The 14,163-nt window shown below is 46.2% G+C and overlaps 1 protein-coding gene across 1 annotated transcript in view; it reads left to right on the top strand.

Annotated features, from left to right (window-relative positions):
* Positions 1 to 13,398, top strand: part of LOC134969848 (uncharacterized) — a 79,650-nt gene extending 66,252 nt beyond the window's left edge. The window contains exon 3 of the mRNA XM_063946053.1: positions 13,216 to 13,398. Within this exon, the coding sequence (XP_063802123.1) occupies positions 13,216 to 13,259 (44 nt within the window). The 3' untranslated portion in view covers positions 13,260 to 13,398. The remainder of the gene's footprint in view (positions 1 to 13,215) is intronic.
* Positions 13,399 to 14,163: the final 765 nt, after the last annotated feature.

Here is a 14,163-nt window from a genome sequence, read left to right as displayed (position 1 = left end):
CTGATAGAACGCATCCCGCCATGTGATACCCTGTGTCACTATACACTACACTGATAGAACACATCCCGCCATGTGATATCCTGTGTCACTATACACTACACTGATAGAACGCATCCCGCCATGTGATATCCTGTGTCACTATACACTACACTGATAGAACGCATCCCGCCATGTGATATCCTGTGTCACTATACACTACACTGATAGAACGCATCCTGCCATGTGATATCCTGTGTCACTATACACTACACTGATAGAACGCATCCCGCCATGTGATATCCTGTGTCACTATACACTACACTGATAGAGAATGCATCCCGCCATGTGATATCCTGTGTCACTATACGCTACACTGATAGAACGCATCCTGCCATGTGATATCCTGTGTCACTATACACTACACTGATAGAACGCATCCCGCCATGTGATATCCTGTGTCACTATACACTACACTGATAGAGAACGCATCCCGCCATGTGATATCCTGTGTCACTATACACTACACTGATAGAACGCATCCCGCCATGTGATATCCTGTGTCACTATACACTACACTGATAGAACGCATCCCGCCATGTGATATCCTGTGTCACTATACACTACACTGATAGAGAACGCTTCCCGCCATGTGATCCTGTGTCACTATACACTACACTGATAGAACGCATCCCGCCATGAGATATCCTGTGTCACTATACACTACACTGATAGAACGCATCCCGCCATGTGATATCCTGTGTCACTATACACTACACTGATAGAACGCATCCCGCCATGTGATATCCTGTGTCACTATACACTACACTGATAGAGAACGCATCCCGCCATGTGATATCCTGTGTCACTATACACTACACTGATAGAACGCATTCCGCCATGTGATATCCTGTGTCACTATACACTACACTGATAGAACGCATCCCGCCATGTGATATCCTGTTTCACTATACACTACACTGATAGAGAACGCTTCCCGCCATGTGATCCTGTGTCACTATACACTACACTGATAGAACGCATCCCGCCATGTGATATCCTGTGTCACTATACACTACACTGATAGAACGCATCCCGCCATGTGATATCCTGTGTCACTATACACTACACTGATAGAACGCATCCCGCCATGTGATATCCTGTGTCACTATACACTACACTGATAGAGAACGCATCCCGCCATGTGATATCCTGTGTCTATACACTACACTGATAGAACGCATCCCGCCATGTGATATCCTGTGTCACTATACACTACACTGATAGAACGCATCCCGCCATGTGATACCCTGTGTCACTATACACTACACTGATAGAACGCATCCCGCCATGTGATATCCTGTGTCACTATACACTACACGGATAGAACGCATCCCGCCATGTGATATCCTGTGTCACTATACACTACACTGATAGAGAACGCATCCCGCCATGTGATATCCTGTGTCACTATACACTACACTGATAGAACGCATCCCGCCATGTGATATCCTGTGTCACTATACACTACACTGATAGAACGCATCCCGCCATGTGATATCCTGTGTCACTATACACTACACTGATAGAGAACGCATCCCGCCATGTGATATTCTGTGTCACTATACACTACACTGATAGAACGCATCCCGCCATGTGATATCCTGTGTCACTATACACTACACTGATAGAGAACGCATCCCGCCATGTGATATTCTGTGTCACTATACACTACACTGATAGAACGCATCCCGCCATGTGATATCCTGTGTCACTATACACTACACTGATATAGAACGCATCCCGCCATGTGATATCCTGTGTCACTATACACTACACTGATAGAACGCATCCCGCCATGTGATATCCTGTGTCACTATACGCTACACTGATAGAACGCATCCCGTCATGTGATATCCTGTGTCACTATACGCTACACTGATAGAACGCATCCCGCCATGTGATATCCTGTGTCACTATACGCTACACTGATAGAAGGCATCCCGCCATGTGATATCCTGTGTCACTATACGCTACACTGATAGAACACATCCCGCCATGTGATATCCTGTGTCACTATACACTACACTGATAGAGAACGCATCCCGCCATGTGATATCCTGTGTCACTATACACTACACTGATAGAACGCATCCCGCCATGTGATATCCTGTGTCACTATACACTACACTGATAGAACACATCCCGCCATGTGATATCCTGTGTCACTATACACTACACTGATAGAACGCATCCCGCCATGTGATATCCTGTGTCACTATACACTACACTGATAGAACGCATCCCGCCATGTGATATCCTGTGTCACTATACACTACACTGATAGAACGCATCCCGCCATGTGATATCCTGTGTCACTATACACTACACTGATAGAACGCATCCCGCCATGTGATATCCTGTGTCACTATATACTACACTGATAGAACGCATCCCGCCATGTGATATCCTGTGTCACTATACGCTACACTGATAGAACGCATCCCGCCATGTGATATCCTGTGTCACTATACGCTACACTGATAGAACGCATCCCGCCATGTGATATCCTGTCACTATACACTACACTGATAGAACGCATCCCGCCATGTGATATCCTGTGTCACTATACACTACACTGATAGAACGCATCCCGCCATGTGATATTCTGTGTCACTATACACTACACTGATAGAGAACGCATCCCGCCATGTGATATCCTGTGTCACTATACACTACACTGATAGAACGCATCCCGCCATGTGATATCCTGTGTCACTATACACTACACTGATAGAACGCATCCCGCCATGTGATATCCTGTGTCACTATACGCTACACTGATAGAACACATCCCGCCATGTGATATCCTGTGTCACTATACACTACACTGATAGAACGCATCCCGCCATGTGATATCCTGTGTCACTATACACTACACTGATAGAATGCATCCTGCCATGTGATATCCTGTGTCACTATACACTACACTGATAGAACGCATCCCGCCATGTGATATTCTGTGTCACTATACACTACACTGATAGAGAACGCATCCCGCCATGTGATATCCTGTGTCACTATACACTACACTGATAGAACGCATCCCGCCATGTGATATCCTGTGTCACTATACACTACACTGAGAGAACGCATCCCGCCATGTGATATCCTGTGTCACTATACACTACACCGATAGAACGCATCCCGCCATGTGATATCCTGTGTCACTATACACTACACTGATAGAACGCATCCCGCCATGCGATATCCTGTGTCTATACACTACACTGATAGAACGCATCCCGCCATGTGATATCCTGTGTCACTATACGCTACACTGATAGAACGCATCCCGCCATGTGATATCCTGTGTCACTATACGCTACACTGATAGAACGCATCCCGCCATGTGATATTCTGTGTCACTATACGCTACACTGATAGAACACATCCCGCCATGTGATATCCTGTGTCACTATACACTACACTGATAGAACACATCCCGCCATGTGATATCCTGTGTCACTATACACTACACTGGATCCCGCCATGTGATATCCTGTGTCACTATACACTACACTGATAGAACGCATCCCGCCATGTGATATCCTGTGTCACTATACACTACACTGATAGAACGCATCCCGCCATGTGATATCCTGTGTCACTATACACTACACTGATAGAACGCATCCCGCCATGTGATATCCTGTGTCACTATACACTACACTGATAGAACGCATCCCGCCATGTGATATCCTGTGTCACTATACGCTACACTGATAGAACACATCCCGCCATGTGATATCCTGTGTCACTATACACTACACTGATAGAACGCATCCCGCCATGTGATATCCTGTGTCACTATACACTACACTGATAGAATGCATCCTGCCATGTGATATCCTGTGTCACTATACACTACACTGATAGAACGCATCCCGCCATGTGATATTCTGTGTCACTATACACTACACTGATAGAGAACGCATCCCGCCATGTGATATCCTGTGTCACTATACACTACACTGATAGAACGCATCCCGCCATGTGATATCCTGTGTCACTATACACTACACTGAGAGAACGCATCCCGCCATGTGATATCCTGTGTCACTATACACTACACCGATAGAACGCATCCCGCCATGTGATATCCTGTGTCACTATACACTACACTGATAGAACGCATCCCGCCATGCGATATCCTGTGTCTATACACTACACTGATAGAACGCATCCCGCCATGTGATATCCTGTGTCACTATACGCTACACTGATAGAACGCATCCCGCCATGTGATATCCTGTGTCACTATACGCTACACTGATAGAACGCATCCCGCCATGTGATATTCTGTGTCACTATACGCTACACTGATAGAACACATCCCGCCATGTGATATCCTGTGTCACTATACACTACACTGATAGAACGCATCCCGCCATGTGATATCCTGTGTCACTATACACTACACTGATAGAACGCATCCCGCCATGTGATATCCTGTGTCACTATACACTACACTGATAGAACGCATCCCGCCATGTGATATCCTGTGTCACTATACACTACACTGATAGAACGCATCCCGCCATGTGATATCCTGTGTCACTATACGCTACACTGATAGAACACATCCCGCCATGTGATATCCTGTGTCACTATACACTACACTGATAGAACGCATCCCGCCATGTGATATCCTGTGTCACTATACACTACACTGATAGAATGCATCCTGCCATGTGATATCCTGTGTCACTATACACTACACTGATAGAACGCATCCCGCCATGCGATATCCTGTGTCTATACACTACACTGATAGAACGCATCCCGCCATGTGATATCCTGTGTCACTATACGCTACACTGATAGAACGCATCCCGCCATGTGATATCCTGTGTCACTATACGCTACACTGATAGAACGCATCCCGCCATGTGATATTCTGTGTCACTATACGCTACACTGATAGAACACATCCCGCCATGTGATATCCTGTGTCACTATACACTACACTGATAGAACACATCCCGCCATGTGATATCCTGTGTCACTATACACTACACTGGATCCCGCCATGTGATATCCTGTGTCACTATACACTACACTGATAGAACGCATCCCGCCATGTGATATCCTGTGTCACTATACACTACACTGATAGAACGCATCCCGCCATGTGATATCCTGTGTCACTATACGCTACACTGATAGAACGCATCCCGCCATGTGATATCCTGTGTCACTATACACTACACTGATAGAACGCATCCCGCCATGTGATATCCTGTGTCACTATACGCTACACTGATAGAGCGCATCCCGCCATGTGATATCCTGTGTCACTATACGCTACACTGATAGAACGCATCCCGCCATGTGATATCCTGTGTCACACTCACTATACGCTACACTGATAGAACGCATCCCGCCATGTGATATCCTGTGTCACTATACACTACACTGATAGAACGCATCCCGCCATGTGATATCCTGTGTCACTATACACTACACTGATAGAAGGCATCCCGCCATGTGATATCCTGTGTCACTATACGCTACACTGATAGAACGCATCCCGCCATGTGATATCCTGTGTCACACTCACTATACGCTACACTGATAGAACGCATCCCGCCATGTGATATCCTGTGTCACTATACACTACACTGATAGAACGCATCCCGCCATGTGATATCCTGTGTCACTATACACTACACTGATAGAAGGCATCCCGCCATGTGATATCCTGTGTCACTATACACTACACTGATAGAACGCATCCCGCCATGTGATATCCTGTGTCACTATACACTACACTGATAGAGAACGCATCCCGCCATGTGATATCCTGTGTCACTATACACTACACTGAGAGAACGCATCCCGCCATGTGATATCCTGTGTCACTATACACTACACTGATAGAACGCATCCCGCCATGTGATATCCTGTGTCACTATACACTACACTGATAGAACGCATCCCGCCATGTGATATCCTGTGTCACTATACGCTACACTGATAGAACGCATCCCGCCATGTGATATCCTGTGTCACTATACACTACACTGATAGAACGCATCCCGCCATGTGATATCCTGTGTCACTATACACTACACTGATAGAGAACGCATCCCGCCATGTGATATCCTGTGTCACTATACACTACACTGATAGAACGCATCCCGCCATGTGATATCCTGTGTCACTATACACTACACTGATAGAGAACGCTTCCCGCCATGTGATCCTGTGTCACTATACACTACACTGATAGAACGCATCCCGCCATGTGATATCCTGTGTCACTATACACTACACTGATAGAACGCATCCCGCCATGTGATATCCTGTGTCACTATACACTACACCGATAGAACGCATCCCGCCATGTGATATCCTGTGTCACTATACACTACACTGATAGAACGCATCCCGCCATGTGATATCCTGTGTCACTATACACTACACTGATAGAGAACGCATCCCGCCATGTGATATCCTGTGTCACTATACACTACACTGATAGAACGCATCCCGCAATGTGATATCCTGTGTCACTATACACTGCACTGATAGAACGCATCCCGCCATGTTATATCCTGTGTCACTATACACTGCACTGATAGAACGCATCCCGCCATGTGATATCCTGTGTCACTATACACTACACTGATAGAACGCATCCCGCAATGTGATATCCTGTGTCACTATACGCTACACTGATAGAACGCATCCCGCAATGTGATATCCTGTGTCACTATACGCTACACTGATAGAACGCATCCCGCAATGTGATATCCTGTGTCACTATACGCTACACTGATAGAACGCATCCCGCAATGTGATATCCTGTGTCACTATACGCTACACTGATAGAACGCATCCCGCAATGTGATATCCTGTGTCACTATACGCTACACTGATAGAACGCATCCCGCAATGTGATATCCTGTGTCACTATACACTACACTGATAGAGAACGCATCCCGCCATGTGATATCCTGTGTCACTATACACTACACTGATAGAACGCATCCCGCCATGTGATATCCTGTGTCACTATACGCTACACTGATAGAACGCATCCCGCCATGTGATATCCTGTGTCACTATACACTACACTGATAGAACGCATCCCGCCATGTGATATCCTGTGTCACTATACGCTACACTGATAGAGCGCATCCCGCCATGTGATATCCTGTGTCACTATACGCTACACTGAGAGAACGCATCCCGCCATGTGATATCCTGTGTCACTATACGCTACACTGATAGAACGCATCCCGCCATGTGATATCCTGTGTCACTATACGCTACACTGATAGAACGCATCCCGCCATGTGATATCCTGTGTCACTATACACTACACTGATAGAACGCATCCCGCCATGTGATATCCTGTGTCACTATACACTACACTGATAGAATGCATCCCGCCATGTGATATCCTGTGTCACTATACACTACACCGATAGAACGCATCCCGCCATGTGATATCCTGTGTCACTATACACTACACTGATAGAATGCATCCCGCCATGTGATATCCTGTGTCACTATACACTGCACTGATAGAACGCATCCCGCCATGTGATATCCTGTGTCACTATACACTACACTGATAGAACGCATCCCGCCATGTGATATCCTGTGTCACTATACGCTACACTGATAGAACGCATCCCGCCATGTGATATCCTGTGTCACTATACGCTACACTGATAGAACGCATCCCGCCATGTGATATCCTGTGTCACTATACGCTACACTTAGAGAACGCATCCCGCCATGTGATATCCTGTGTCTATACACTACACTGATAGAACGCATCCCGCCATGTGATACCCTGTGTCACTATACACTACACTGATAGAACACATCCCGCCATGTGATATCCTGTGTCACTATACACTACACTGATAGAACGCATCCCGCCATGTGATATCCTGTGTCACTATACACTACACTGATAGAACGCATCCCGCCATGTGATATCCTGTGTCACTATACACTACACTGATAGAACGCATCCCGCCATGTGATATCCTGTGTCACTATACACTACACTGATAGAACGCATCCCGCCATGTGATATCCTATGTCACTATACACTACACTGATAGAACGCATCCTGCCATGTGATATCCTGTGTCACTATACACTACACTGATAGAACGCATCCCGCCATGTGATATCCTGTGTCACTATACACTACACTGATAGAGAATGCATCCCGCCATGTGATATCCTGTGTCACTATACGCTACACTGATAGAACGCATCCTGCCATGTGATATCCTGTGTCACTATACACTACACTGATAGAACGCATCCCGCCATGTGATATCCTGTGTCACTATACACTACACTGATAGAGAACGCATCCCGCCATGTGATATCCTGTGTCACTATACACTACACTGATAGAACGCATCCCGCCATGTGATATCCTGTGTCACTATACACTACACTGATAGAACGCATCCCGCCATGTGATATCCTGTGTCACTATACACTACACTGATAGAGAACGCTTCCCGCCATGTGATCCTGTGTCACTATACACTACACTGATAGAACGCATCCCGCCATGAGATATCCTGTGTCACTATACACTACACTGATAGAACGCATCCCGCCATGTGATATCCTGTGTCACTATACACTACACTGATAGAACGCATCCCGCCATGTGATATCCTGTGTCACTATACACTACACTGATAGAGAACGCATCCCGCCATGTGATATCCTGTGTCACTATACACTACACTGATAGAACGCATTCCGCCATGTGATATCCTGTGTCACTATACACTACACTGATAGAACGCATCCCGCCATGTGATATCCTGTTTCACTATACACTACACTGATAGAGAACGCTTCCCGCCATGTGATCCTGTGTCACTATACACTACACTGATAGAACGCATCCCGCCATGTGATATCCTGTGTCACTATACACTACACTGATAGAACGCATCCCGCCATGTGATATCCTGTGTCACTATACACTACACTGATAGAACGCATCCCGCCATGTGATATCCTGTGTCACTATACACTACACTGATAGAGAACGCATCCCGCCATGTGATATCCTGTGTCTATACACTACACTGATAGAACGCATCCCGCCATGTGATATCCTGTGTCACTATACACTACACTGATAGAACGCATCCCGCCATGTGATACCCTGTGTCACTATACACTACACTGATAGAACGCATCCCGCCATGTGATATCCTGTGTCACTATACACTACACGGATAGAACGCATCCCGCCATGTGATATCCTGTGTCACTATACACTACACTGATAGAGAACGCATCCCGCCATGTGATATCCTGTGTCACTATACACTACACTGATAGAACGCATCCCGCCATGTGATATCCTGTGTCACTATACACTACACTGATAGAACGCATCCCGCCATGTGATATCCTGTGTCACTATACACTACACTGATAGAGAACGCATCCCGCCATGTGATATTCTGTGTCACTATACACTACACTGATAGAACGCATCCCGCCATGTGATATCCTGTGTCACTATACACTACACTGATAGAGAACGCATCCCGCCATGTGATATTCTGTGTCACTATACACTACACTGATAGAACGCATCCCGCCATGTGATATCCTGTGTCACTATACACTACACTGATATAGAACGCATCCCGCCATGTGATATCCTGTGTCACTATACACTACACTGATAGAACGCATCCCGCCATGTGATATCCTGTGTCACTATACGCTACACTGATAGAACGCATCCCGTCATGTGATATCCTGTGTCACTATACGCTACACTGATAGAACGCATCCCGCCATGTGATATCCTGTGTCACTATACGCTACACTGATAGAAGGCATCCCGCCATGTGATATCCTGTGTCACTATACGCTACACTGATAGAACACATCCCGCCATGTGATATCCTGTGTCACTATACACTACACGGATAGAACGCATCCCGCCATGTGATATCCTGTGTCACTATACACTACACTGATATAGAACGCATCCCGCCATGTGATATCCTGTGTCACTATACACTACACTGATAGAACGCATCCCGCCATGTGATATCCTGTGTCACTATACACTACACTGATAGAGAACGCATCCCGCCATGTGATATCCTGTGTCTATACACTACACTGATAGAACGCATCCCGCCATGTGATATCCTGTGTCACTATACACTACACTGATAGAACGCATCCCGCCATGTGATACCCTGTGTCACTATACACTACACTGATAGAACGCATCCCGCCATGTGATATCCTGTGTCACTATACACTACACGGATAGAACGCATCCCGCCATGTGATATCCTGTGTCACTATACACTACACTGATAGAGAACGCATCCCGCCATGTGATATCCTGTGTCACTATACACTACACTGATAGAACGCATCCCGCCATGTGATATCCTGTGTCACTATACACTACACTGATAGAACGCATCCCGCCATGTGATATCCTGTGTCACTATACACTACACTGATAGAGAACGCATCCCGCCATGTGATATTCTGTGTCACTATACACTACACTGATAGAACGCATCCCGCCATGTGATATCCTGTGTCACTATACACTACACTGATAGAGAACGCATCCCGCCATGTGATATTCTGTGTCACTATACACTACACTGATAGAACGCATCCCGCCATGTGATATCCTGTGTCACTATACACTACACTGATATAGAACGCATCCCGCCATGTGATATCCTGTGTCACTATACACTACACTGATAGAACGCATCCCGCCATGTGATATCCTGTGTCACTATACGCTACACTGATAGAACGCATCCCGTCATGTGATATCCTGTGTCACTATACGCTACACTGATAGAACGCATCCCGCCATGTGATATCCTGTGTCACTATACGCTACACTGATAGAAGGCATCCCGCCATGTGATATCCTGTGTCACTATACGCTACACTGATAGAACACATCCCGCCATGTGATATCCTGTGTCACTATACACTACACTGATAGAGAACGCATCCCGCCATGTGATATCCTGTGTCACTATACACTACACTGATAGAACGCATCCCGCCATGTGATATCCTGTGTCACTATACACTACACTGATAGAACACATCCCGCCATGTGATATCCTGTGTCACTATACACTACACTGATAGAACGCATCCCGCCATGTGATATCCTGTGTCACTATACACTACACTGATAGAACGCATCCCGCCATGTGATATCCTGTGTCACTATACACTACACTGATAGAACGCATCCCGCCATGTGATATCCTGTGTCACTATACACTACACTGATAGAACGCATCCCGCCATGTGATATCCTGTGTCACTATATACTACACTGATAGAACGCATCCCGCCATGTGATATCCTGTGTCACTATACGCTACACTGATAGAACGCATCCCGCCATGTGATATCCTGTGTCACTATACGCTACACTGATAGAACGCATCCCGCCATGTGATATCCTGTCACTATACACTACACTGATAGAACGCATCCCGCCATGTGATATCCTGTGTCACTATACACTACACTGATAGAACGCATCCCGCCATGTGATATTCTGTGTCACTATACACTACACTGATAGAGAACGCATCCCGCCATGTGATATCCTGTGTCACTATACACTACACTGATAGAACGCATCCCGCCATGTGATATCCTGTGTCACTATACACTACACTGATAGAACGCATCCCGCCATGTGATATCCTGTGTCACTATACGCTACACTGATAGAACACATCCCGCCATGTGATATCCTGTGTCACTATACACTACACTGATAGAACGCATCCCGCCATGTGATATCCTGTGTCACTATACACTACACTGATAGAATGCATCCTGCCATGTGATATCCTGTGTCACTATACACTACACTGATAGAACGCATCCCGCCATGTGATATTCTGTGTCACTATACACTACACTGATAGAGAACGCATCCCGCCATGTGATATCCTGTGTCACTATACACTACACTGATAGAACGCATCCCGCCATGTGATATCCTGTGTCACTATACACTACACTGAGAGAACGCATCCCGCCATGTGATATCCTGTGTCACTATACACTACACCGATAGAACGCATCCCGCCATGTGATATCCTGTGTCACTATACACTACACTGATAGAACGCATCCCGCCATGCGATATCCTGTGTCTATACACTACACTGATAGAACGCATCCCGCCATGTGATATCCTGTGTCACTATACGCTACACTGATAGAACGCATCCCGCCATGTGATATCCTGTGTCACTATACGCTACACTGATAGAACGCATCCCGCCATGTGATATTCTGTGTCACTATACGCTACACTGATAGAACACATCCCGCCATGTGATATCCTGTGTCACTATACACTACACTGATAGAACACATCCCGCCATGTGATATCCTGTGTCACTATACACTACACTGGATCCCGCCATGTGATATCCTGTGTCACTATACACTACACTGATAGAACGCATCCCGCCATGTGATATCCTGTGTCACTATACACTACACTGATAGAACGCATCCCGCCATGTGATATCCTGTGTCACTATACACTACACCGATAGAACGCATCCCGCCATGTGATATCCTGTGTCACTATACACTACACTGATAGAACGCATCCCGCCAGGTGATATCCTGTGTCACTATACGCTACACTGATAGAACACATTCCGCCAGGTGATATCCTGTGTCACTATACACTACGCTGATAGAACGCATCCCGCCATGTGATATCCTGTGTCACTATACACTACACTGATAGAACGCATCCCGCCATGTGATATCCTGTGTCACTATACGCTACACTGATAGAACGCATCCCGCCATGTGATATCCTGTGTCACTATACACTACACTGATAGAACGCATCCCGCCATGTGATATCCTGTGTCACTATACACTACACTGATAGAACGCATCCCGCCATGTGATATCCTGTGTCACTATACACTACACTGATAGAACGCATCCCGCCATGTGGTATCCTGTGTCACTATACACTACACTGATAGAACGCATCCCGCCATGTGATATCCTGTGTCACTATACACTACACTGATAGAACGCATCCGGCCATGTGATATCCTGCCAGGTTATATCCTGTTATTATGTTATTAACTGGTAATCTGTTCACAGATCTTCCTGACACGGAACCAAGTACCAGAGTGGAACTGTCCTAACTAAGTTTTTGGAGTCAGACAGAAGGCGCTCAACTAAGAGCCAGGAGAGAGCGCCTGTACTCGGTACCATAAACTTCACACGTCCAGATGCATCCGCACATCATTCAAGCCCACTTATCTAAATAAATAAAGTCTCTGACAACCAGATGTGGCGTGAAAGGGGTCGGCTTTTATTGACTGAGAGGAAGGCCTATTAAATCTAAACTTGGATGAAAAACTCCCTCTCTAACTAAGGTGGCGGGGAGAAGAACGGTTAAAATATTTATCACACATAGCATAAAGCAGACAGCACATGAAAATAAAATATCTCAAAATTACCATTGAAATAATATCCTAAATGTTGGAGGGCCTTCTGCCCAGATGTTCCGGGATCGGCCTTCTGCCACCATCCCTGAGGGCATTCTGCCCAGATGTTCAGGGATCGGCCTTCTGCCACCATCCCTGACCATCCCGAATCCAATGCAACTATGGGCCATCTGCCTTTTCCTCCATGGCCAGGGGTCGACCTCCTGCCACTACCCCTGCCACAACACAACTCGTAAGGACAGAGCTAAATTCCGCCCCTACGGAATAAGAAATTGGGCTACCAGCCCCAAGATCCCTGTATGCTGCTCCCCAACTAATAGCATATGGGCTCACCTGGTACGGTGATGCCCATAGTAAAATTATAAAATTAACCAAAACTCAATTCCAAAACTTAAGCAAATTAAACCTAATAAATCAAAATTAAATAACCATTCTGAACCGGCCAACTGCCAGGTTCCTCCAAACCTGCCACCGCCACCAAAAACCCTAAACTCAACAAACAAACAGGACCTCGAGACTCAGATGATGTCTTCAAAATATGGGCAGACCTGCAGCTGACAGGTGAACCCCATCTGACCAGTACAGCTCAATCGCACCC

The sequence above is a fragment of the Pseudophryne corroboree genome, chromosome 11 (genome assembly GCF_028390025.1).
Source record: "Pseudophryne corroboree isolate aPseCor3 chromosome 11, aPseCor3.hap2, whole genome shotgun sequence".
NCBI lineage: Eukaryota > Metazoa > Chordata > Amphibia > Anura > Myobatrachidae > Pseudophryne > Pseudophryne corroboree.
This window is presented reverse-complemented; position numbering and strand designations above follow the sequence as displayed.